This window comes from Macrosteles quadrilineatus, unplaced genomic scaffold (genome assembly GCF_028750875.1).
Source record: "Macrosteles quadrilineatus isolate MER2022 unplaced genomic scaffold, UCM_ALF_1.0 Scaffold_3__2_contigs__length_128488019, whole genome shotgun sequence".
NCBI classification, from domain to species: Eukaryota; Metazoa; Arthropoda; class Insecta; order Hemiptera; family Cicadellidae; genus Macrosteles; species Macrosteles quadrilineatus.
This window is the reverse complement of record NW_026542596.1, coordinates 94,476,127-94,498,262: the sequence shown is the minus strand read 5'-3', so window position 1 is coordinate 94,498,262 and position 22,136 is coordinate 94,476,127. Positions and strand designations below refer to the sequence as shown.

General features: G+C 34.3%; 1 protein-coding gene across 2 annotated transcripts; it reads left to right on the top strand.

Annotated features, from left to right (window-relative positions):
* Positions 1–1,988: 1,988 nt before the first annotated feature.
* Positions 1,989–19,240, top strand: LOC128990321 (6-phosphofructo-2-kinase/fructose-2,6-bisphosphatase-like). 2 transcript variants are annotated; one of them, XM_054412653.1, is made up of 10 exons: positions 1,989–2,418; positions 12,202–12,315; positions 13,134–13,294; positions 13,661–13,795; positions 14,366–14,519; positions 15,133–15,236; positions 15,506–15,724; positions 16,255–16,489; positions 18,084–18,211; positions 18,850–19,240. In XM_054412653.1, exons 1-10 carry the CDS (start codon positions 2,340–2,342, stop codon positions 18,946–18,948), a joined length of 1,428 nt encoding a protein of 475 aa, XP_054268628.1. In that variant the 5' UTR covers positions 1,989–2,339; the 3' UTR covers positions 18,949–19,240. The 2 variants fall into 2 exon arrangements, with proteins under 2 accessions (XP_054268628.1, XP_054268629.1); XM_054412654.1 differs by lacking the exon at positions 1,989–2,418 and adding an exon at positions 8,396–8,537.
* The last annotated feature ends 2,896 nt before the right edge of the window (positions 19,241–22,136 follow it).

Genomic DNA, 22,136 nt, shown 5'->3' with positions numbered 1-22,136 from the left:
GAAAAGTATTGATATGGACGAATTTCCTAAGGGCTCTGCGCCACAGGTTGATTTCCAAGGGGCTACGCCTGGCATGCTTCCAATGTTTAAATGATTTAATTTAATTTAGTTAATGAAACAGCTGGTCAGTACAATGAACTGGTGTTTGTTTATTTACTCGAATAAGATGTTTGTTTTGCTTTATGTAGATTGAGGAGGGTTATGTTTAGTTTTAAAGTGAGGTTGTATATATTTTGTGAAGTATTGCTTAAAGTTTCATTTTATTAAATTTAAATAGTAAACTACACGTGAAGAGGTTTGACTAAAATTGAAGAAAATGGTAAAACATGTCATTCATGAACATCAATATGAAGCAATAATTGATGCTATTGCTACACTAAGGTATGTTGTCATATCTAGGGATCTATTAACATCAAAAGCAGGGGTTTGGAAGTAAGTAGGTTTACGCTTTTAAATCAGTTTTATTTTCAAACTAAATCATAGAGTTGCTGTATTTTAAAACACACATCAGCACCACTTTAATAGCTCTCTAGGTCACATTTTCTTCCCGTTGCAAAGTACGGGTATGGTATAGCAGCTTGTATCATTTTAATTTGTTAAAATTTACAAATAGACCAGTATACAACTAACCAAATAAGAGATAGTTTGGACTACATGTTAAACATGTCTATTGACATGGGATGGCTTTTATTTTACTAAAACTAAGCAGCTGTAAGTTTCTTAGTTTATTTTAGTATTTTATTTTAGTTAATAACTCGTATTTATAACAAGGATTTTTAAATAAAAATGGCATAGGTACTTATATGCAAACGAGAAAAATATATTCCAGAGAGAGCTCAACCGATTTTGCTTCAAATTGAACGGAGTGTCCAATGTTTTTGTTTATTTATTTATTCTTCCAATGGTACATACCAATTTACATAAAATTTAAAGGTTGTTGGCAAAAGAGTTGAAAAAGCAATTAACAATTAAGCATAAAAAACAATAAATAATATTTAACAGCTGGGTTAACAATGATTTGACTCTAAAATATGAGTTCAGTTAACATCTTAAATAACATCAAAAACTTCGAGACAAGATCAGCTGGTCGTGACAGAAAAAATCACAAAAACCTCATAACAATAATAACTAAATGAATGAACTACAACAAGCTATAAACTGAATAAATAATATCTAACAACAATAACAACAAACAATAATTGGCTCCCCAATAACATTCAAGATGTGACTAAGAGGAAGTTTGAAGTACATCGATTGTCAGCGTCAGGTTGACCTACATTTTGGAATGTTGTTTTGGAATACGGTTAATAAGTTATACCAACATGATGCATAAAACCGAGATAAATCAAATATATCTAAATGTTATTTAACGTATTACATTTTTATTTTTTTACCAAGTATCCCAATTAAAAACTATCTACAATAAGCTGTAACTTGGACTAGCAATTAACAAGCCCTAACAATACAAAGAAAGTAATGCGTTACTATCAAAGGCAAATTTAAGGTACTATAACATTTTGAAATCTTTACCCGATCATTCTACAATATACGATATTTTTGGGTTCAAGGTCACTAAACTACGCACTTCCATTGACCTAGATGTTATCACACTGTTTAAGATTATACAATTTTGATTAATAATACAGTTATACAAGTTAACACCCCAGCCTTATTCAGCTACACTATAATCATCTACTTGTAACATATTTGACTAACAAGTAGATTGATGTGATGACCCAATTTCAACACCCATCCCTTCCTCTGCATCGGAACCAGCGACTACGGACTACACAGCGCAGATTGTCAACACTCATGAAAATTGATAAACAAGGCCTTCAAATGTGTAATTTGTCCAATCAATGGTAGTTCTGTGTGTTATCAATCATTAGCAAAGTCGTCCTTTGAACTCCGCTATCATTGTAGAGGGACCAGCCTCTATCGATTACCCCCACCGCTTCAAGCTGGAGAGCAGAATATAACGCCCGTCTACTGACTAGTGTGTGAGTGAAACTGTGAACGGCTGCCACGCTCCAACTCGTCTCCAAGTTTCATTCTAGCGGTTGTACTCGCCAGACAACGTCCTCATCGGTTGTGTCAGCGAGATGAACAATCCTTAATTTGTCGTAGTGATCAGTTAAAGCCTAACACTGGCATCGACGCTATTCTACCGTGTGAGTGGCATGAGGGCAGATTTACAGTCCTTTATCAGACATACTTCTTCTGACCACTTTTCGGAATTGTTGTTGTTGTAGTCGCCATACTTTGTGATCTCTTTTTTACCGGGGTTGTTCGCATTTATCTCGTTTTTTATATTTTGTGATATTTTTACCTAGTTCGCGATGGCACCCACAGGGTTTTCGTTGGCGAGGAAGGAGAGTGACGACGGCAAATTGTGCCCGAAACTGCTCACCAAGAAAGGTGAGTTTTGTCTTTTTGTTTTCACTAGATATAGACCCTCACCCTAGACTCTGCTCTGCCACAAAAAGTAAACGTCAAAAGCGCCACGAATCTATCGATCAATGCTGACACAGTTGTTTGTTTCACACATCATCATTCACTATATAAATTTTATTTGTATCAATACAAAGTACTAATAAACAATTAATATTTTCTCACGCTTTGTATTTGCGCTTCAGAAGAGTAAAAATAGAACACAAGCCATGACGTTTGTTTTATTTTTGCCCTCTCAGTTGAGCTTTTAACTTCCACCTCCATTCTCATAACTAATAATCACTTCAATAGTGTTAAATCCTCAGTAAATAACTTTCTAATTCATTACCACACGTGTATAATTAATGGGTAATTTTGTAAATCAGCACGTGAAGGGAGAGAAGAGTTGAAAAAGAAGAGAGAGTCGTGTTTGGTTTTGGTTGGAGTAAAATTTCACAGCTGGACTGAGTCGTATGCTTACGTAATGTAAAACAAACCTGAGCTTCGTCTGCATAAGTCTTATCTTTTGTTCTCTCGTGATAAGGAAATGATAAAGACGTCAGCCAAGCAAGCTAGACTACATTTATAGTGAGACTATTTTTACCACAAAGTGTCCTTGTAGCTCCATGTGTCAGGGCTCATTTTAGAAGTTCGAATTAGAATAAAATTTAAAATTTGTTAAAACATTTCAAACATCACATTGCAGAAAGAATGTAATTGTACCCTAGTGTCATATTGCAGGAGAATTTCAGAATTCAGATTACTACGATTTCTGATTGAGTTCATGAGTAATTGAATCAATACATTCATAAGCAGCTTAGATAACATGAAAAGCACTTATACTCATAGAAATTTAAAGAAAATTGACGATAAAAACTAAAAAAAAAAATTCAAAGATGCACATACAAGTACGGATTAATTTTAGCGAATTTCCCATACAAGGAATAAGCTATTACCGTAGGTCTCATTGTAAGACCTGGACCCGGGACCGATTTCTTTTTCGTTTTGAGGTCCCTAGATGCCAAAAACACATCTGCTCAAATTCATATATTACAATATAGACATATTTATATATTACGTGTACGAGCACGATGACTCGAGGAAAAATATCCGAATTTATTCCGGTTTAATGTTATTTAATTAGGTAAATGTAAATTCGCTTAAGTGTGCAGGTTTGCTGCGGTGGGGGTATTATATTTGTTTGTTAATTATCAGATTTGTGTGCTTCAATATTTTTGGTTCCTTTAAAAAATAAAAATCAACAAATAGTATATTTCATTACTAGGACCGAAAGTGGCATTTTCCGGAGCGCGCTCAAGTTTTTGTGTGAGGCGAAGCCGAACACAGGAAAATCCAATTTCACATGCGAGGCGAAGCCGAGTATGTGAGAGCTATTTTCACGTACGAGGCGAAGCCGAGGACGGGAATAATGGAGCAAGAGCCGGAAAATAACTTTCGGTACGAGTTATGAACGATACTTTTCATCACGACGCAAAAATACACAAACACAGAATAACAGACCTCAGTAATATTACAACTAGTTTATTTCTAAATTATTTATTTTAAACATCAAAATAAAATCTTCTGAAAGGAAACCTTTGTATATTTCTAACACTAGCGCGCGTAGTGAATAAATGGAGAACTAATTGAGAGCGACGAAAGTAAATTTAGAGCGAGGGAAAATCAGCTGATCGATTTTTCCTCGCCCTAAATTAGAGCTTGGGAAACTGCTACTTTCATTGATGTTAGCTGTTATCGAAAATAGTTACTTTCGTTACGGAGTGATGAAATAGTATATTTCATTACTAGGACCGAAAGTGGCATTTTCCGGCGCGCGCTCAAGTTTTTGTGTGAGGCGAAGCCGAACACAGGGAATCCCAATTTCACGTGCGAGGCGAAGCCGAGTACGTGAGAGCTATTTTCACGTACGAGGCGAAGCCGAGGACGGGAATAATGGAGCAAGTACCGGATAATAACTTTCGGTACGAGTTATGAACGATACTTTTCATCACGACGCAATAATACACAAACACAGAATAGCAGACCTCAGTAATATTACCGGTACAATAATTATCTATCAAACAATTTGTTTAAACATAAAAATAAAATAAAATCTTCTAAAAGTAAACCTATGTTCGTTTTTGTTTGATTTTTAAAACATAAAAATAGAATAAAATATTCTAAAGGAAACCTTCGTACATTTCTCAATACTTCAAACATCAAAATAAAAGAATAAAACGATTTTGAACAATACAAATACATACAGCTGATTTAAATCATTAAGTTAAACCTTAACAAAACACTAGCGCGCGTAGTGAATAAATGGAAAACTAATTGAGAGCAGGGAAAGTAAATTTAGAGCGAGGGAAAATCAGCTGATCGATTTTCCCTCGCCCTAAATTAGAGCTTGGGAAACGGCTACTTTCATTGATGTCAGCTGTTATCGAAAATAGTTACTTTCGGTGAGGAGTGATGAAAAATGTATTACATCCCCCGAAATGAAGTTTACACAAAGAAGGTAAAAGTAAAAAGTGTTAAGTTCTCTTCTTGTGTATTCAACAATATCTGCTGCAATGCAAATAGGCTTTTAAACAGATAAAATTACTGGAATTATATTTTTCAACTAGTTTTTTAACAGCGCGTGCACGGAGCTAACCTACACCGTAGTCTGAGAACCAAGCCAACGTCAGAACTATTCTTGCTACACAAGCAAACCAACGCACACGTGCTGTGAAATGCAACAAAGATCACTTTGTTGGCTTCATGAAGGAATGAAGCATTGAACATGTGCTTTGATGAACTACTTGTCGCTGATCATTTTGTCCATGGCATTACTGCATTAATGAAGATGTGTACGTGGTCAGTCTGTGTCCGTGTTGAACATGTGTTTTTCTGACGCATTCATGCATTGTAATTGATAATTTTTACCTTGAAATTACTTCGTCTCAATCAAGATGAGTACATGTTTAATTACCACAGATAAAAGAAATAAGTAGTTTGTTCATTGTATTTATGTGATGACAAGAGTCGTTTGCAGTCGAACCAAAAAAAGTATTCCTACATACAAAAATTAAACGTTTGAACAGCAAAACGGAAGTTGTCAAAAGCACGAAGTACAGTAGCGAGCTGATCTAGCTGATTATTTCGCACATATTGCAATTCGCAATGTTGATTATGTACGACCCAATCAAAACACAATATATTTTTCCAGTTGCCTACAGTTACACCTGACAAAGCAGGCTTTCTTATACTGATTATAGCATGCAAAGTAGCTAATTGCTGCATTTTCTTATTTTTACTGCCCTCCAGTATTCCAACCAAACAACACAAAACAGTGTGCTTTTATTAGGCACGTAATACGTGAACGCTTGAAAATAAGTTGGCAACACTTAAAGATATTATGACTACGATCAGCTGTTCCAGTGTTTCCCATTTCGTTCAACGCTTGGATTTATAACTTAACATAAAACGTGCTGTTAAGTGTTTGAAAGACTAATTATTTATATGTGAAAATTATTATGTGTAACACGAGCGCAAAGTGCCACTTAAATAACTATCGTTTTTATGCTAGATGACGTCAGCATATTTGCTTGATATTTCCACAAATCCTAGGACCTACAAAAATGTGGAATCTAAAGTATAGTGTAATTTTGTACGCGTTTCCAAAATATTGTTGCGCCCAATACATCAATACTGTACATATAAGTTATTTGTTATTTTCTTATGTAAGGATGATAAAAGAGAAAACGTAATTTATCTAAATATTATTTTAAGTTAAGCTTTGCTCAAATGCGTAAGCTTCGTCTTCTTTTTTTAATACGGGTTTACTTAATTGCTTTTCTTGTGTTGTTTTGTTCCTATTTACCGTATGCATTGTTTTAGGGGGGGGGGGGGGTGTCATTCAAGTGACGTCACCACTATTGTATTCAAATTTACAAATCGCATTCTATCTAGGCTACTTGGTTTAATTCTCTCACTAACCACAGAAGTATCTTGCCGTTGTAACAAATTTTAAATTCTGTAATAGATTGAACTGATTTGAATAATAGAATGATAATAGTTTTAGTTTGTATTACAAGCTGCAAATAACAAAAACTTAGAAATATAATTTTAAATTCATCATCTAACTATAGTTATTTGTGCAACTAGTGAGAAAAGTGAGCAATTGACTCACTCAAGAGAAATCCTTACTCACGAGCCGTAGGCGAGTGAGGAATGGTTTCTCGAGTGAGGCAATTGTACTTTGAACACGAGTTGCACATTATACTTTTCCTACAGTTACCATAAAACAAATAAATTTGTGAAGAAACATAACCTATTTTTACACAGAAGTGAACTTTTAATATAACATTTAATGTGAAGTGACAAATACAACAGTACAACAGCTGACCAGCTGATTTACAGCCAGTGCTGCCAACGTATTTCGCGCGCATACGACGTTGCCTGCATGTTACGCGCTCACTATTTCGTGCCTTCACGTTGCAAATCTGGAGTGAGACAAAGTAACTGATGAGCGAATTGGCCACTTTGCTTTCTCAAATCAGTGAGAGAACATGTACATTGTTAGGTAACTGTAGGAAAAATGATTTTCACTTTAAATTTAACTATGTCGAGACGGCCTTAAGCAAGCAAGCTATATGACCTTTGGATTTAAATACCAGTGATAATCTTGATCATAAACATTCTCAATTGCCCCAAGAAAAGTATATTTTAAAACTTTACGGGGACTAACCAAATCTATATAATTAATACGCTACACGAATTGAAACTTAAATCAAAAACACACTTCTTGCGGTAAAACAAATATTATCTTAATTTTATTTTAAGTGGAATGATATTTGAAAACTGTTTATAAACACTTGAAAACAAACGTGACGTATCAGTATCAATTGTGTCAAAAAGTGACGTTTTAATCTTTCACCTATCACACACAGTTGTACAGTTGTAACATTGCTTATCAATCTGTACTCGGAGAAGATAAGATAAAGGAAATTACGTACTGTAGGTTATTTTGTTTTTAAAGTAATATATCTCAAGCAGCGACCACAGAATTAAAATTATTAGGCTATTATTATTATTATGATTATGATTATTATTGTTATTAATTGTGGCCGCTGATCTCAAGGCATTTTTTATAAGTATTTTGATTTTTTGTTAATGCTTGCGCTTGTGTGATTTAAAAGAGAGATTTTATTTCAGATTTTATGGTTTCAAAAAATTTTAAACGAAATTCAAGTACATTATGTTTATTTGAAAATATCTGTAGTTCCTATGGTAAATTAAGTACAATTTGTAGGGTAACTTAAAGAATAAATAACGGGTTAAAATGTCTTTTTGGGGCTTCAACCATCCATCCACAATTGTTCCTAAGTTTCGTAGCACTGCTAGATTTATTTAGGGATATGATTTTTAACTGATTTAAAATCAAGTATTTTTTAAACAAAATTCTCTAACACTTTTCAGACCATACACATTGATAGAAAAGTAACAGATTTTCCTCTGTTTTTGTTACCGTAAATATTTTTGTACAATAATCAAGTCAAAGTACGATTTTAAAACAATTACAGTAAATTAGAACTCTCGAAGAGTTTACAATGCATAATTGTCTTAGTCCAAACCAGTTCACACGCTTTTGGTTTGTATCGCAGTATACAATCGGGCAAAATTCCAAGTTCGAAGCTCTCACAAGAGGTGTGTTTCAATGTATCTGAGTCACTTTATAGTTCAATTCACACTTCGGAATGTACAATAAAGCCGCTTATAGGCCACATATTGTTTATTTCCATCTATCACTCAAACAAGCTTAGAGACATAACTAATGTAAAATCTACGAACTTGAACGTCTATGGATCTGATCTGATGCACTAGAAGTTTCAAGTTCTCATACTAAAGGCTTGTCTATTGTAGTGGTAGATTGGCGCGCGCTTGGCACGATCCCCAAGTCTTGGCAAGTCAGTCTTTATCTAAACACTATCTAGAGACGATCATGCAGTGCTTAGAAATTTAAAATTTATTATAAATATCGGATATCGCAACAATGTGCCGGGATTGTGTCCAAGCTGAGCTCAAGGAAAGGCCTCCAGTCCAGCGAGCATCAAGACATGAAGGTAAATCTAAAAGCAGTAAAAACTGCGAATGACCTTCAATGTGTCATAGGAAACTTTGTCCTTTTATTTGATTTGATTTTTAACTTTGATTTTTAATATTGAGTTTGAACAATACAGGACAGGCTCTATAAGTTACTGTAACAAAACCTTTTTGCCAGTATCCACACAAGTGAACTTCAAAAATTGAAAGCGCTTGTTGTACTAAGTTTTTTACTGGTGTGAAAAGATGTCTAAAAAGTTTAAAATTGTAAAAAAGCTGGTTTCTCTTAACAATAAATTTCAAATGTTTCACCCTCACTCGAAAAGTAATATTATACATTAAAAAAACATTTTGTCTTGAAATCTGTTCAAACAAAAATAGCTAGTATAAAAAAATCATCATAAAGTATTTTGCCAAAAGTCTATAGACAATCTCCGCAAAACGCCATTGATCTGTGTAATTCCAAACCCCTATCAAATCAAAATAAGAACACTCAAATACCCCAGTAATTTGTTCATAAAATTTGGTGTATTGGTTTTAAATTCATAGTAAACAAAATGAAGTCTGCAAAATTCCACTCAAGGGTAAACGCTTATTACGCATTTATTACATTACCCACTTCTAAGTATAGTAGGCCTATCAGTGACGTTAACCAGCCCGGATAGCCCTTGAGATACCGAAGGCTGTGGAAGAGGAAAACCTTGGACATTGGCGGGAGCGGGAGACAGGCTGGACATTGGCGGGAACGGCGGCAGACACCCCGCGGCGGTTAGGTTACAACACCGCCCTTTTTTGTCCACTTTTCACGAGATAACAAAGACCTTGTTGAGCAGAACGTGCCGAGACTTTAGAATGCAATAATGAGTTTGTCCCCACCAAGGCAGGACTTTCCTTCTTAGTCCCTATGCTATGCAGCTTTGTTACTAAATGCTCGAATTCCAGGGCAATATACTTGTGACAGTAACTGTAACTGTATCAGTTGGTATTGGGTTCAGTACGAAACCCAGATAATACCCAGATAATAAAGTTAGTGGACCTGGTAGTACAAAGGTGTTGACCATGGACACAAAACATGAATATCTGAACATATCACTTTATAAAGATTGACCCATCCCTCATTCATGTTCAATTTTTACTGGGATATAGGTCCGATAGCCTCCTTGAGAGAACCTAAACAGTCTAATTGTTTGTTTAACAACTGACTGACGTAATCGAGCTCTTGCTCAATGATACTCAATGTAAACAATCGGCGTGTCATAACAAAACCAATGATGTAAGTTGGATCGGTCCGACTTCTAATAACAAAAACAAACGAACCGTCTGATGATTTATCTTTGACTACACACCTTAATAGTGAAAGTAGCTATTGGCGTAGGGTAGGTCTCATGGTATATACAGTATGTAGATTTATATTTGTGTCCGTGAACGCGATATCTTGAGTAATTTTTGTCCGATTTTTGATAAAATTTATTGAGTATGGCGGGATAAACTTCGGGAATCCAGCATGAACGGACCATGGGGACAAGGTTTTATATGGGGTAAAATGTTTTCTCATCTTTGACCCTCAAGACACAAAATTTCCCATTTTTTCTATAGACCATTTTAAAGAGCTTAAAAACAAATAATCTAGTTTATCAAAGTGTTTTTGTACGGTTATTGGTTACGGAGAAAAATTCAAAAATTGTAAATTTAAAATTTTATGTAATTTACATGGAGAATATTGTAGAATTTTGTAGTTTGCTTGTTTATGGATGTATTTGGATCAAACTTGGCAAATTTTTTTGTTTATACTAAGCTATTAATATTTTACATAAAAAAACACTTTATTCATACCCTGTAACACTTTATTATACACTTTATTTATACCCTGTAGCAGCAAACATAGGGACTTGTTAAACCTAATGTTATTTAAATAGATGATTTAACTGAAAATCCAGGCAAAATTGAAAAAAAAAACTAACCACATGCTTATTGTTGTAGGCTCATTTCATGAACAAATAAATAAAAGGTTAAAATACCTGCTTGTCGCCTTGTGGTCCAAGTATTGTCCTAGTGGATTATGTACATTTCGGCGCGAGCGGTCGTCTTCATTTCATGAAACCATAAAATTAAATTCCTAAGTTTTACTTTTTGATCTTGTTTTTTGTCCTTTTTTAAAATTGATCTCCCTGTCAATGAGTTTTAAGCTTCTGAGGGAACCCTATGAACTTTTGAGTTGTCTTGAAAAGCCTTCTTATCCACCCACTCAAATGCTGTTGAGGTACAAATACCCCGTCGCAGCAAACCTGCGCACTAAGTTCATTTCATCTTTCCGACTGGACTTTTTACTAAAATATCTAATTACTTGTCAGATTTATTACCCATTAAACTAACACTAGTGTACCTGTTGCTTGAATTCGAGCAATTGTGAAGTATTACAGAGGCGTTATTTAAAAAAGAATAACACTCATAATTTCTGATGACTTTAAAAGAGCCGATTCAAAGATTCTGGAAATACTCACAATGTACATAACAGTTCGATATAATAAACTTTCATTGTAAATATATTATAATTTTTCAAAAGCTGATCTTGTTTTTGAGTTTTTTCTACGAATGTTTCCCACTTGTAGCCGCATTAGGTTGTCCATAATAACGACTCAGAGTAATACTCTGAGATAACGATTAAAAATTTTAAAAACATATTCTGTATTTATATTTCTTCTACCTGGTGGTGTTTTAACTACGACAGTTTACTTTTCCTCTGATAGAATATTTAACAAATGGGGTTTATGTACAGTTTTTTTGGGATTGCCTCCGTATCCTTTAATTGTATAACAACGCTTCAAATAAACAATTTTTTTTGTTTTTTAGCTCTACACGATGGCTGTAATTAAGATTAGACATTTTCACGTTTTAAGGGTAAAAATTTGAAAACCCCAATTATTGAAAAACTTTAAAACTCTCTAACACCTTGTCTGTGATTTGATCTGGCTAGTTTGGAACTCATTCCCAAGTTTATCAAGCCTTACAAATTTATGCCAAATTTCAGCAAAATCAGGACCAAAATTGCTTGAGTTATAGAGTTTACAGACAGGTACAGTATATACGTTTATACAAAATTTGACTCAACAGAGATTTTGACCTCTGTGAAGGCATCAAAATGAAAAATAAATCGGTCCCGGTCAATGTCTTGCCGTGCCACTAAGGCAATAGTTTCTTCCCCTATAGGGAAATTCACTAAAACCACTTCAATTCATTAGTTAAACCAAAAGGTATAACCTTAAATTATTTCAAATAAAAGCAAAACTGTTTTAAGACTGAGATGTAAAAATTTTAGTAAAAACACCAAGCATTTTAATACAACAATCACAAGCAGACATTTATTTTCTGAACATAACACCTGTCATATGTATCCCACCCGGTTACATGATCAACCTAGTCTTGTGTAATGAAAATATCAAAGGTCAAACTTAGGGACTAAGGTTAAGTTGATTGACACAGCCTTGATATCTGTCACAGTGGTTTCATCGTCACAAGTGAAGCAATAAATACAAGGATTCTGCAATACTTTGCTTGTGATATGCTCTTGTTAAATCAAACTCCATATGTAGGTACTGATGTGCGAAGATATAAATGAATTGTTTTTCTTCATGACTACCTCTGTATTGTGATGTGATTTCTCTGACAATGTTGTGGGGTTTTCAGCGGACAACTTTGCGCCGCTGGTGGTGGCGATGGTCGGACTGCCTGCCCGAGGCAAGACTGTTCTCTCCCACAAGTTGAACCGTTATCTCAACTGGAACGGCCTCAAGTCTAAAGGTAAGAGAATATTCTATACCTAAAAGTTACAAACAAGTCTAGTGATAACAAAACATTCAAATATGAACAAACATTTATGTCAAAGGTAAAAGAATATATTAAATTAAAAATGAGTAAAAGTGAACACTTTAAGCCTACAGGTGCTAGTAATAGAAAATTTAGAGCTAAAATTAGTAACCTTCAAAACTAACAGAATAATCAAAGCTAAAAGCCAAAAAACATTTACAGTACCATAACAGTAACTAAACATAAGGTTTTTAGCTAGACACAAATCTAAATGTAACACGATGTTCAAGCCTCTAGTAACAAACAAATTAAATCTATAGGTAACACAGAAAAGCTTCTATTGAGTTATTGATAAAGTTATCAGCTGCTAGTCAGTTAAGAGAATGAACCAGCTGTAAATTAATGTAAAAAATAACAATAAAAAAAATTAATTAATTAATTCTGATCCAAAATTTTGCATTACTAATTTATATTATTGTAGTTATGGCTTCTGCCAGCTTCCAAAGATGATTCGACTTCAAATTGCAGCAAACCTTCACTGAAATAGTGCGATGTACAAGTATTATTATATCCTATAAAATATAACATAGAACAAAATATAGACCCTCACTAAATACACAATGCTAAGATTACATAAAAGCTGAGCAACATCCATCAGATTGTAGTCATAAGATTAAATGTAACTGTAATCCTCGTAAACAGTTTATAAACTAGGAAACAATAACATTACAAGATGTGTAGCTTACGACTAGTCATACTGGCAGGAGTAGAGGAGTTACACAATTAATCACTGATTTACTTGATTGTTGCAGTGTTCAGCATCAGTTTCTACCGACGCAAGCACATCGAGCTTTACGACAGCCATGAGATCTTCCGAGCTGACAATGAGGAAGCTTACGAAATCATCCAGCAGAGCGCAAAAGAAGCTATGGAAGATGCTCTTGACTTTCTAAAGTCCGAGGGAAAAATTGCGGTAAGTGTGAAAAACAACAAAATTAATGGATTTCAGGTGAATTTAGGGCCACGAACTTCTGGCCTAAGGCAGCAATGTCGTGGTTCAGATCCTGGTACCTGACACTACTTCTTATCAGTACAGTTCACCTTTTTACTGTAGGCCTACTGGCACCCCTTGCTTTGCTGGATACGTTCCACTCACAGGCCTCAGTGGCCAATGTTATAAAATAATGTCTTAGTAATTTATTCAACAATTTATTCACATTTTTATAGCTAAAAAGAGATAACTAACTGGTACTGGTATTCATACAGGGAGTCAGATTTTTTAAATCACATTTTTTAAGTTTTAAGTTAATAGTTAATAGTAATAAATCTTGCTTTGTAGATTCTTGATGGAACTCACGCCACGCCAAAGACGCGTCAGAATACTTTTGATTTCTTCGCCAAGCAGTACAACTTCAAGGTTTTGTTTCTCGAGTGTATCTGTGACGATGATATGATATTGGAAAGAAACATCAAGGTAAATATCTAGATTAATTTTGTAAATTTTTACTGTAAATCGTTGCAAAAAGGTTGAGTTATGAATGTCAAATTTGTAAATGATTATTTATGACTAGGTGTTATTTAAGTATAAACAAGGACCCAAATACTCTTGTTAATCCAAACATTTTGCTTATCCAGAAATGTACGTAATCCGTACAACAGGATTACATTAAATAGGCATTATAAAAACTCCTTTCTCATACGGGATGGGGTGGTATATTGATTTGATGTTCGATCACTGAACAGTATAAATTGCCAGTAGAATTCATGATTTATTTTCTTATAAATGCTTGATACATCAGATGCTCTAGACTACCTTTATCAAATCTTGTAAGAATAAACCCTGCTTTATCCAAATTTAATCATATAAACAAGATTTGGTCCCTATTGATACAGATTAATGATACTCCACTGCATATTATCATTTTCTCACAAGCCTCCGGTCTTCTTCAACACTTTGCCACCAAACTATATATTACAAAGTTAACCAAACACAATCAAACATAACAATTTTGTACTCTTAAGTATAATGTCTATGTTTTCGCAGGAGATCTTGCAATTCAGCAAGGACTACAAGCACATGACCAAGGAGAAGGCGTTGGATGATTTCCATCATAAGATTGAACACTTCATGGAGCAATACGAGCCCATCAACCCGAGGGAGGAGTCCAAGTACACTTACATCAAAGTATTCAATGATGGTGAGTGGAGTTCCATTAGTTTCCTCAACTTTATATTTTCTGATGTGTACAAAGTGTTACTAAAGTGAGATTTATAAAATTCTGCTTTATCTGTGAAAGCAAAAAAAATTGTGATTGTCATCATATTAGTCACTAACACATATTACTGTAGAAACTCAGTTCATTGAATATTCACACAATACTGAGTCAAATAGAGGAGGAAAGAAAATGACGATCAGTAGTTGAAATCATTTCTCAGTTGAGCTTTTTTTTTGTCTTTATAACAGTTTGAAAATTTTGAAATAAAATGAAATGAGTTTTTAAAAAGTGGCAATTTAAAAACTAAGAACATTTAAAAGATCCTTACTGGGGTAGGCCCTAATGATAATAATGGCCAAGAAACAAGCTTAGCAACCAGTGTCAAGGCTACATCCAAACCACCTGTTATCTGTGTGAGGACAATAATTACCTGACATCAATTAAAGTTGTTGATTTTTCTAGCATAGGAAGAGAATATTATCATTGATTCTAACTCTTTTACCTTACTTCTTAACTGTTTTTACATTTACATTCACTTTTAAGACAATGTTTTTCAACAAATTAAATTTTGCTAAAATGTATTTTTGTGTTGCAGGGGAGAATGTTTCAGTGCATCGTATCAACGGTCCCTACCAGTCGAATATTCTGTCTTTTGTTTCAAGCTTCAAGCCTGGGGCCAGGACACTTTACTTTTCCAGGGTATGCTTTGGAATTTAAAACACTTACCTAGTCTAAGAGAGCACTAAATTCTTACAAAATTGTACTTTCAAGCTTTGGTACATTTCTAACCCCCAAGTTAAGTAATTAATTATTGTTCTCCATTTAAAAAGCTATGCATAAAGAAATAATGGTACGAGTCGTGTTCTGTTTTATGTATATATTTTTTAAACTATTCTAAAAAGACTATTTAAAGTTTTAAGGACAATTTAATGCAAACTAAGAAAAAACTAAATAAACCATTGTTCCAGCATGGGGAGAGTGAATACAACGTGGTGGGTCGCATCGGAGGAGACACAGACCTATCTCCTCGCGGTCGCATGTACGCCAAGACTCTGGCTACGTACATCAATGATGCCAACATTCCCGACCTTCATGTCTGGACCAGTGAGAAGCGCCGCACCAAACAGACGGCCGCTGGCATCGCAGCTCCTTCTGAACCCGTCGAGGCACTCAATGAACTTGATGCTGTAAGTTTGTCTTGTTTTACCTAGTTAATTGTCTGGCTAGACAATTGGTTGTAGTGCTTGTCTTCAAATCTGAAGGTAGTTGATTATATTCCAAGCGTGGTGGATACTACCCCAACACCATTAGTCATGTTGATATTAATTGGTGTTATTTAACAAATTAATGGTAACAAGGGTTTGGACCACTCTCTTAGAAAGCATGGTAAAAACGCTATAATGTCGTAGATAAGCACAGAATAAAATAAAAATGAAAATAGTCATAGAAACAGAGAAAAGTATCAAAAAAAGGGCCAAACTATTTTTGAAACTACAGTTGAACCTCGATATGAAGTCATGGGGATTATCAAATAAGACGTAATATAAAGGCAAACTTGTTATCGAGGATTGCAATAAAATGTGGTTGGCTTTCATACAATATCAAAGGTTTGTCAAAATAACACATGTTATCAAGGGTGATTTTCTAACGAGGGTCTTGTTATTGAAGTTTTACTGTGATTACTCCAGCTGATGAATCTCTGTCCTGCTGATTGCAGGGAATATGCGAGGGCCTGAGCTATGAGGAGATGCAAGACAAGTTCCCGCAGGAATTTGCGTGGCGGGACCAGGACAAGCTGCGCTACCGCTACCCGTGGGGAGAGTCTTACGTTGACATCATGGCTCGGCTGGCTCCCGTACTGCTTGAGCTTGAACACGAGGACAATCTTCTGACCATCAGTCACCAGGCCGTTTTGCGCTGCATCCTCGGGTACTTCTTGAACAAGAGTTTGGGTGAGTTCAGCTTTCGTTCAGTTTTCTTCCAAAATAGATGATGTAAATAGAATATTCTGTAACATGTACTGAAAATGAAATGTTAGTTTGTGTTAAGTTTCTGAAAGTGACATTATCACCTAATGTCACGTGTTGGGCGAAGCTGATACCATGAAAATGAGTTTTGTGAGCAATTTACTAGAGCGTGCCAGGAAAGCATAGTTTATCAGTTGGGCTTTGTAGTTGAAAAATTTAACACACACTTTTTCTCCCATATGTACTTAATTTGTATTTTAATAAAATTTAGAAGGGACAAAAGTTATCAATTATAAATATAAAATATGGATATTTTCTTTATTGGTCCATTTACACTGTTGCAACAAATTAACAAAAAAAAAAACACTTTCTAACCCTTTTTATCTTGATAAGTTAACTTTTGACTTGGGGAAACTAAAATGGAATAATTTTTTTTTACCGACAAATTGAACAATATTTGTTTTTTGTTTTAGGCATGATACAAGGTTTTTTAAATTTTTCATCATCCGTAAAAAAATACTAAGTGCTTTTTTTAGCCTATCTAGACAACTCTAAGATAAAAAATAAGGTTAGCAACCTGTTATGGTGTTGTGATAACCCCTAGTTACCCAACAAAGATTTCGCACATCAGAACAATTTTTTCTCTTTTGTTATATTTGTTTATCACAACCTTTGACATTGAAGATAATGCAGACTGTGACTTTGAAGACTTGGCTTCTGTTGCAGGCGTCACCTTGATATGTCCTTGAGATACTTTTTGCAATAACAGTCAAAATAAACTGCGTAAAATTGTTCTCTTGATTACAATACACGTGTTTGATAATTTGGATATTTTGTTGTTATCAAAGAAAACGTTTTGTTCAAAGTTTTCTTCTACATTGTTATTTAATCAAATACACTCAAGGTTGTACAAATTATAGCGAGAATTTAAATTAAATATTTTCAAGAGAGGTGTTTTATTTATGGCCGTTTAATATAAATGTTTATTTTTAGCATGAATTTCCGATTTAGTAACGTTATAAAACGCCAGGAAATAGACAGCATGAAAATAATATTTTATAGTGAGCCAACATGAACCCTTTGGTCCAAGATTAAAAATAAATAAAATATGATTATCAAGAGAACAAACCAGTTTTAAATTTAACCATTCAAAGATTAATTGCCATTGTAGAAATTTTCATTAGGATTCAGTAATCATTCAAAGCAAAAGTTTATTAAGATTAAATTAGTAAAAAATATTTTATCAATGTTTTTGGCTATGAGAATCTGAAATATCTTCAAAGCCTGAAGATTGTTTGTGAAACCAGACAGATTTATTTCAAAACATATTTATGACGGCATCTAGAAGATTACTTAAAACTAGATACATCATAGAATACCCAAAATATCAAATGCTTCACTCCTGTGAATTATTTTAACGCCATAACATTCATAATTAATAATACCTAAGTAATAGACAAAATCAGTTGATCGCTCTACGTTTCTTTACTCAGTTAAACATCTGCAACTTCAACCTTATTGACATATTATTATCATATTAAAAGTACTCATGTTTTGACTTTAATTCTCTTGTTGCCAGATGAACTGCCATATATCAACGTCCCATTGCACACTGTCATCAAGATGACCATCGAGGGTTACAAGTGCAACATCGAGTTCATCAAACTGAACGTCGAGTGTGTCGACACTTATCGCAAACAACCTAAGGTAATTTTGTTGATTATTTGAAAGTTTAACAGCTTTCCTTTCACGTTCCATGACTAATTTCAATATTTCATCATTTTATTAAAAATCGAAAACTTGTATTTTGATTCAAACAGGTATAGTTATCAGAAAATATTAAAAAAAGTAACATTACTCAAGTAACAATGAAGAGTTCCAGAATTTGAACCAAATGTTACAAAAGTGCAAGCAATACACCGAGTACTAATAATAGTTTATCCATATCAGCTAGAATCGCTCACATCTCTACGTAGATTTCATTGCAACAAACCTTAAGAATATTGTGCAGCTATTGATATTGATTTTGAAGCTGAGTTACTTCCTTGTCCCCACTTACCTATGAAATATTCAGAAACCAAGAGACATTATACTATTGGAATTCCCAACTAGAATTTTTAGCTGGACAGCAAATCAACTTCATGATTAATGACAACGATTCTTAACACCTCTAGCACTTGCTTCTGAAGCTCCCTTGTGGTACCAAAATATAAAATCAATTGTTGTGACCTTTTAGTTTGCTGCAACTGTCTGGAACTTTTTTCTTAGGTTGTAATTTTTGTGTATAATTTCTTTTTCCTCAAAGCAAAATATTTTAAGAAAACTTATCACAAAATATTTTGCAGAACTGCAGTGTTGCCCGTCCGGCCGAGGAGGCTTTGCTGACAGTTCCGGCTCACTACGACAATTTGTGGCCCCTCAAGCAGCAACTGCTCCAGCATTAGAAAGCTTACTCCGCAACACGTAGCATGTAATAGTCGTTGTATCACTAACCAGTCAATGTTCAGTATTTATGTGTTTTAATCGGCCTCGACTGAATTACATGTAGCTTTACAAGCACAGTTAATTTAAAATAAAATTTGAATCACAAACTCATTCTCAGTATTTAGCATGTAAGTCTCAGAAAAAAGGTATGTTGTACATTATTCGCAGTGGAAAAATAATTGTTAAATTTAATGGAGTATGAATGTAAGTTTTGAATGGGCTACTTACAAAATAAATACCAATTAACAAGAATTTTTTTTAAATCTTGTGTTTAGGTTATAAGCAGAACACTCTTTGTATAAAATGGCCAAACTCAATATATGTCCAAAGATGTAAACCAATATGATGTATTAAATGGCATTTACTTTGATTAATGGTTTTTACACCAAAATACAGGATGCTTTGAATCCAAACAAATCATGGATGGTTAAAAGTTGATTCTTGAGGGCTTGGAAATAGGAAAATCATTTTGTACAACATATCACTTCGACTAAATGTCTTTATGAATCTATTATTTTAATACTTATGTTATATTTTGCAAGTTGATGGTAGTTTTAACAATTAATTAGTGTTATACATTGTGTAGGCAATTAGAAAAAGTGGTACCTATTTTTAGAAAATGTATTGTGTAAGGAGTAGCTAGCTTTAGGAGTGCTGTAGTTTTAAGAAGTGACAGTGCATTGGGACGTTCTTTGAAACGCTGTGATTTATTTAGTGGAAAAGTCAGTTAAGTACAATATTTTTATACTATTACCTTATTTTCAGTTGTATTACAATGTTTTTGTACATATTTACATTTATTTGTTTTATGTCCGTAAAATTTGTGTTCTGTAATGGTATAGATGAATAGATGTAAATAAAATATAACTTTAATTTTACTTGAGTTTAGTTTTCACCCAATTAAGTATAATGATGTTTGGAAAATGATACCAAACAATTTTTATTGTGTCCTATTTTTGTGTGTGTATTCATTGATTACATCAAACAAAGCAATGGGTGCTGTAGGACTAGAATGAACTGTACTGATAATTTTATGCCAAAAGAAAATTTAAGCCAGTCTCATGTAAAATAAATGGGAATCCTTTAAGGAGAGGACATTTTATCTTAAAAATCAATTTTACTTAAACCTCGAGTTTATTAAAAAGTGGATGACCCATCCTCTACACTAGGGGCCACGAGAGTCTGCAGTTGGTGGCAGCCAATAGCGAGACTGAAGTTGCAACATCGCCTGTCCACAAATATTTTACACTAATTAAAATATACTAAGCATTAATATTTTCAAATCAGCTGTTATTATTCAGGCATTCCCGATGACGTGGAACACACTTTCTTCCACTGCCAGCATTGGGAAAGGCCCCGCCTAGAGGCTCAACAGTTCGTAGGACTGCTGTCGGTGGACACAGTCATACCGATGATGATGGAGGGTGAGGACAATTGGACCTGTGTGTCACTTTACATCCAGGGTGTTCTCCGCGCCAAGAAGCTTGACCTCGACCGGGATGCGGTGTAGGTCAAAAAATAAATAATGCCAGAAACGGTGCGAGCCCTGTGGGCTTAGGTCACATGTTGGCCTGACTTGAAGTAATGTGACAAACAATTCCAGGTCTGTGTCCGACAGAGTAGAGGGGGTTTTTTAGTGAGTAGTCTGTGATAAACTCAGGAGTCTCACACTACAGGCTGGCTACCTGTGTGCGTAAAAGCATTTTCCCTCCTCACCCTAAAAAAAAAAAAAAAAAAAAAAAATTAGACTTGGCAACACTGCGTGGTCATCATTGGCTCCTTCGAAGTCAGGTGGTAAATAGGCTCCTCCCTCAACTGCAGACTATCGTGGAACGTACTGTAGTCATGCTACTATCTATATCATTAACCTTTTGTTATAAAGCACCATTAATTATTAGCCCAGTGAAAATTGCAATTATGTCCAGAATTGACCCTTCACAACATGAAACGACAATCCTTAGAATTGAAGTCGACCTCAATATCCACACAACTAATCTGGTAATATTTTACAAAAAAATTCAACTCAATATCAAAGTGATGCTTCAGAAATGTTGCAGACATTTTCACTCACGATTAGAAAAAGTTTTAGACAACGTTTCAAAGCTCTAAGTTTTAATTTCATAGTGATATTTTTCACCTAAATTTACCCGTACTCCTCATTGAGTGCTTAAGGGTTTATCTGGGTTTTAAAAACTGTTAATGTCATCAGATTACCAAAAAAGTATATTTTCAAGGCTATAAAATATTTATAAATAACAAATCTTAAACTTGTTCCACTAAAAATGAATCTGCTATCTCTAGATTGAGTGACTCAGTAACCATCGGATGCAAGACTTTTTAAATCTTAAGAGTAGTAAACTCGTTAACGTTCAATCGTTAACTTTTAATCTTAATAAGTACAGAATGAGGCAGTGAGAGCACCCCGACTTTTTTTCTTTGTCACACTATAAGTAAAGCAACAATGAATGAACAGCTATGCTTATAGCATCAATTAAACTGTGCCATTTTAGTAAAAAATATGCCTAAGGCTATTTATTAACACTGAGATTTTTATGTGGAAAACTATCTTTAAAATAGTGATTCTTGTGCAAAACCCCAGAGATTGTTTGGACCACATTTCATCCTTGATCGAAATGGCGTGAAATCAAGTGAGTGAAATCGACATAATGTAAAAAAACGATAAGGAGTGCTACCACAGCAACCAAGCAAAGAATTTTTGTGATGAACCATTTTAATGAGTAAAAAATAATTTGGTGACAAATTTCTGCATGAAAAAATAATTCCATAGAAAAATTCAACAGGTTAAACGTCAAAATAAAATAGACCAGCAGCTGCCACTCACTAGGACTAATTATAACCAACTAACTGAAACATAAACAACTGCCAGGTCACTTTTACCTCCCTCAGACAAATCATGTCTTACTTGTTAGACTAAAATAGACTCGTTTCAAAGGGTCATCATTTCTAATAAATGGAAACTTACTATTTACCATAAATTGTGTTAGGTAAAATGCTGGAATTTTTTTTTTTTTAACTTTTGCTCTAAAAATTTGTACAATTTCAGTAATTAGAAACATTTTATACATTTGAGACTTTTTGTACGTTTATTCACACTATTGGTATTTTAAACTTATTTTTAAAGGAATAG

What these genes read in the sequence shown, in the direction of transcription:
- LOC128990321 (XM_054412653.1), top strand. Translation starts at nt 2,340, where the DNA reads ATGGCACCCACAGGGTTTTCGTTGGCGAGGAAGGAGAGTGACGACGGC. An exon ending in CATCAAAGTATTCAATGATG is followed by an intron (nt 14,520 to 15,132) that starts GTGAGTGGAGTT and finishes TTTGTGTTGCAG; the next exon opens with GGGAGAATGTTTCAGTGCAT. An exon ending in CTTATCGCAAACAACCTAAG is followed by an intron (nt 18,212 to 18,849) that starts GTAATTTTGTTG and finishes AATATTTTGCAG; the next exon opens with AACTGCAGTGTTGCCCGTCC.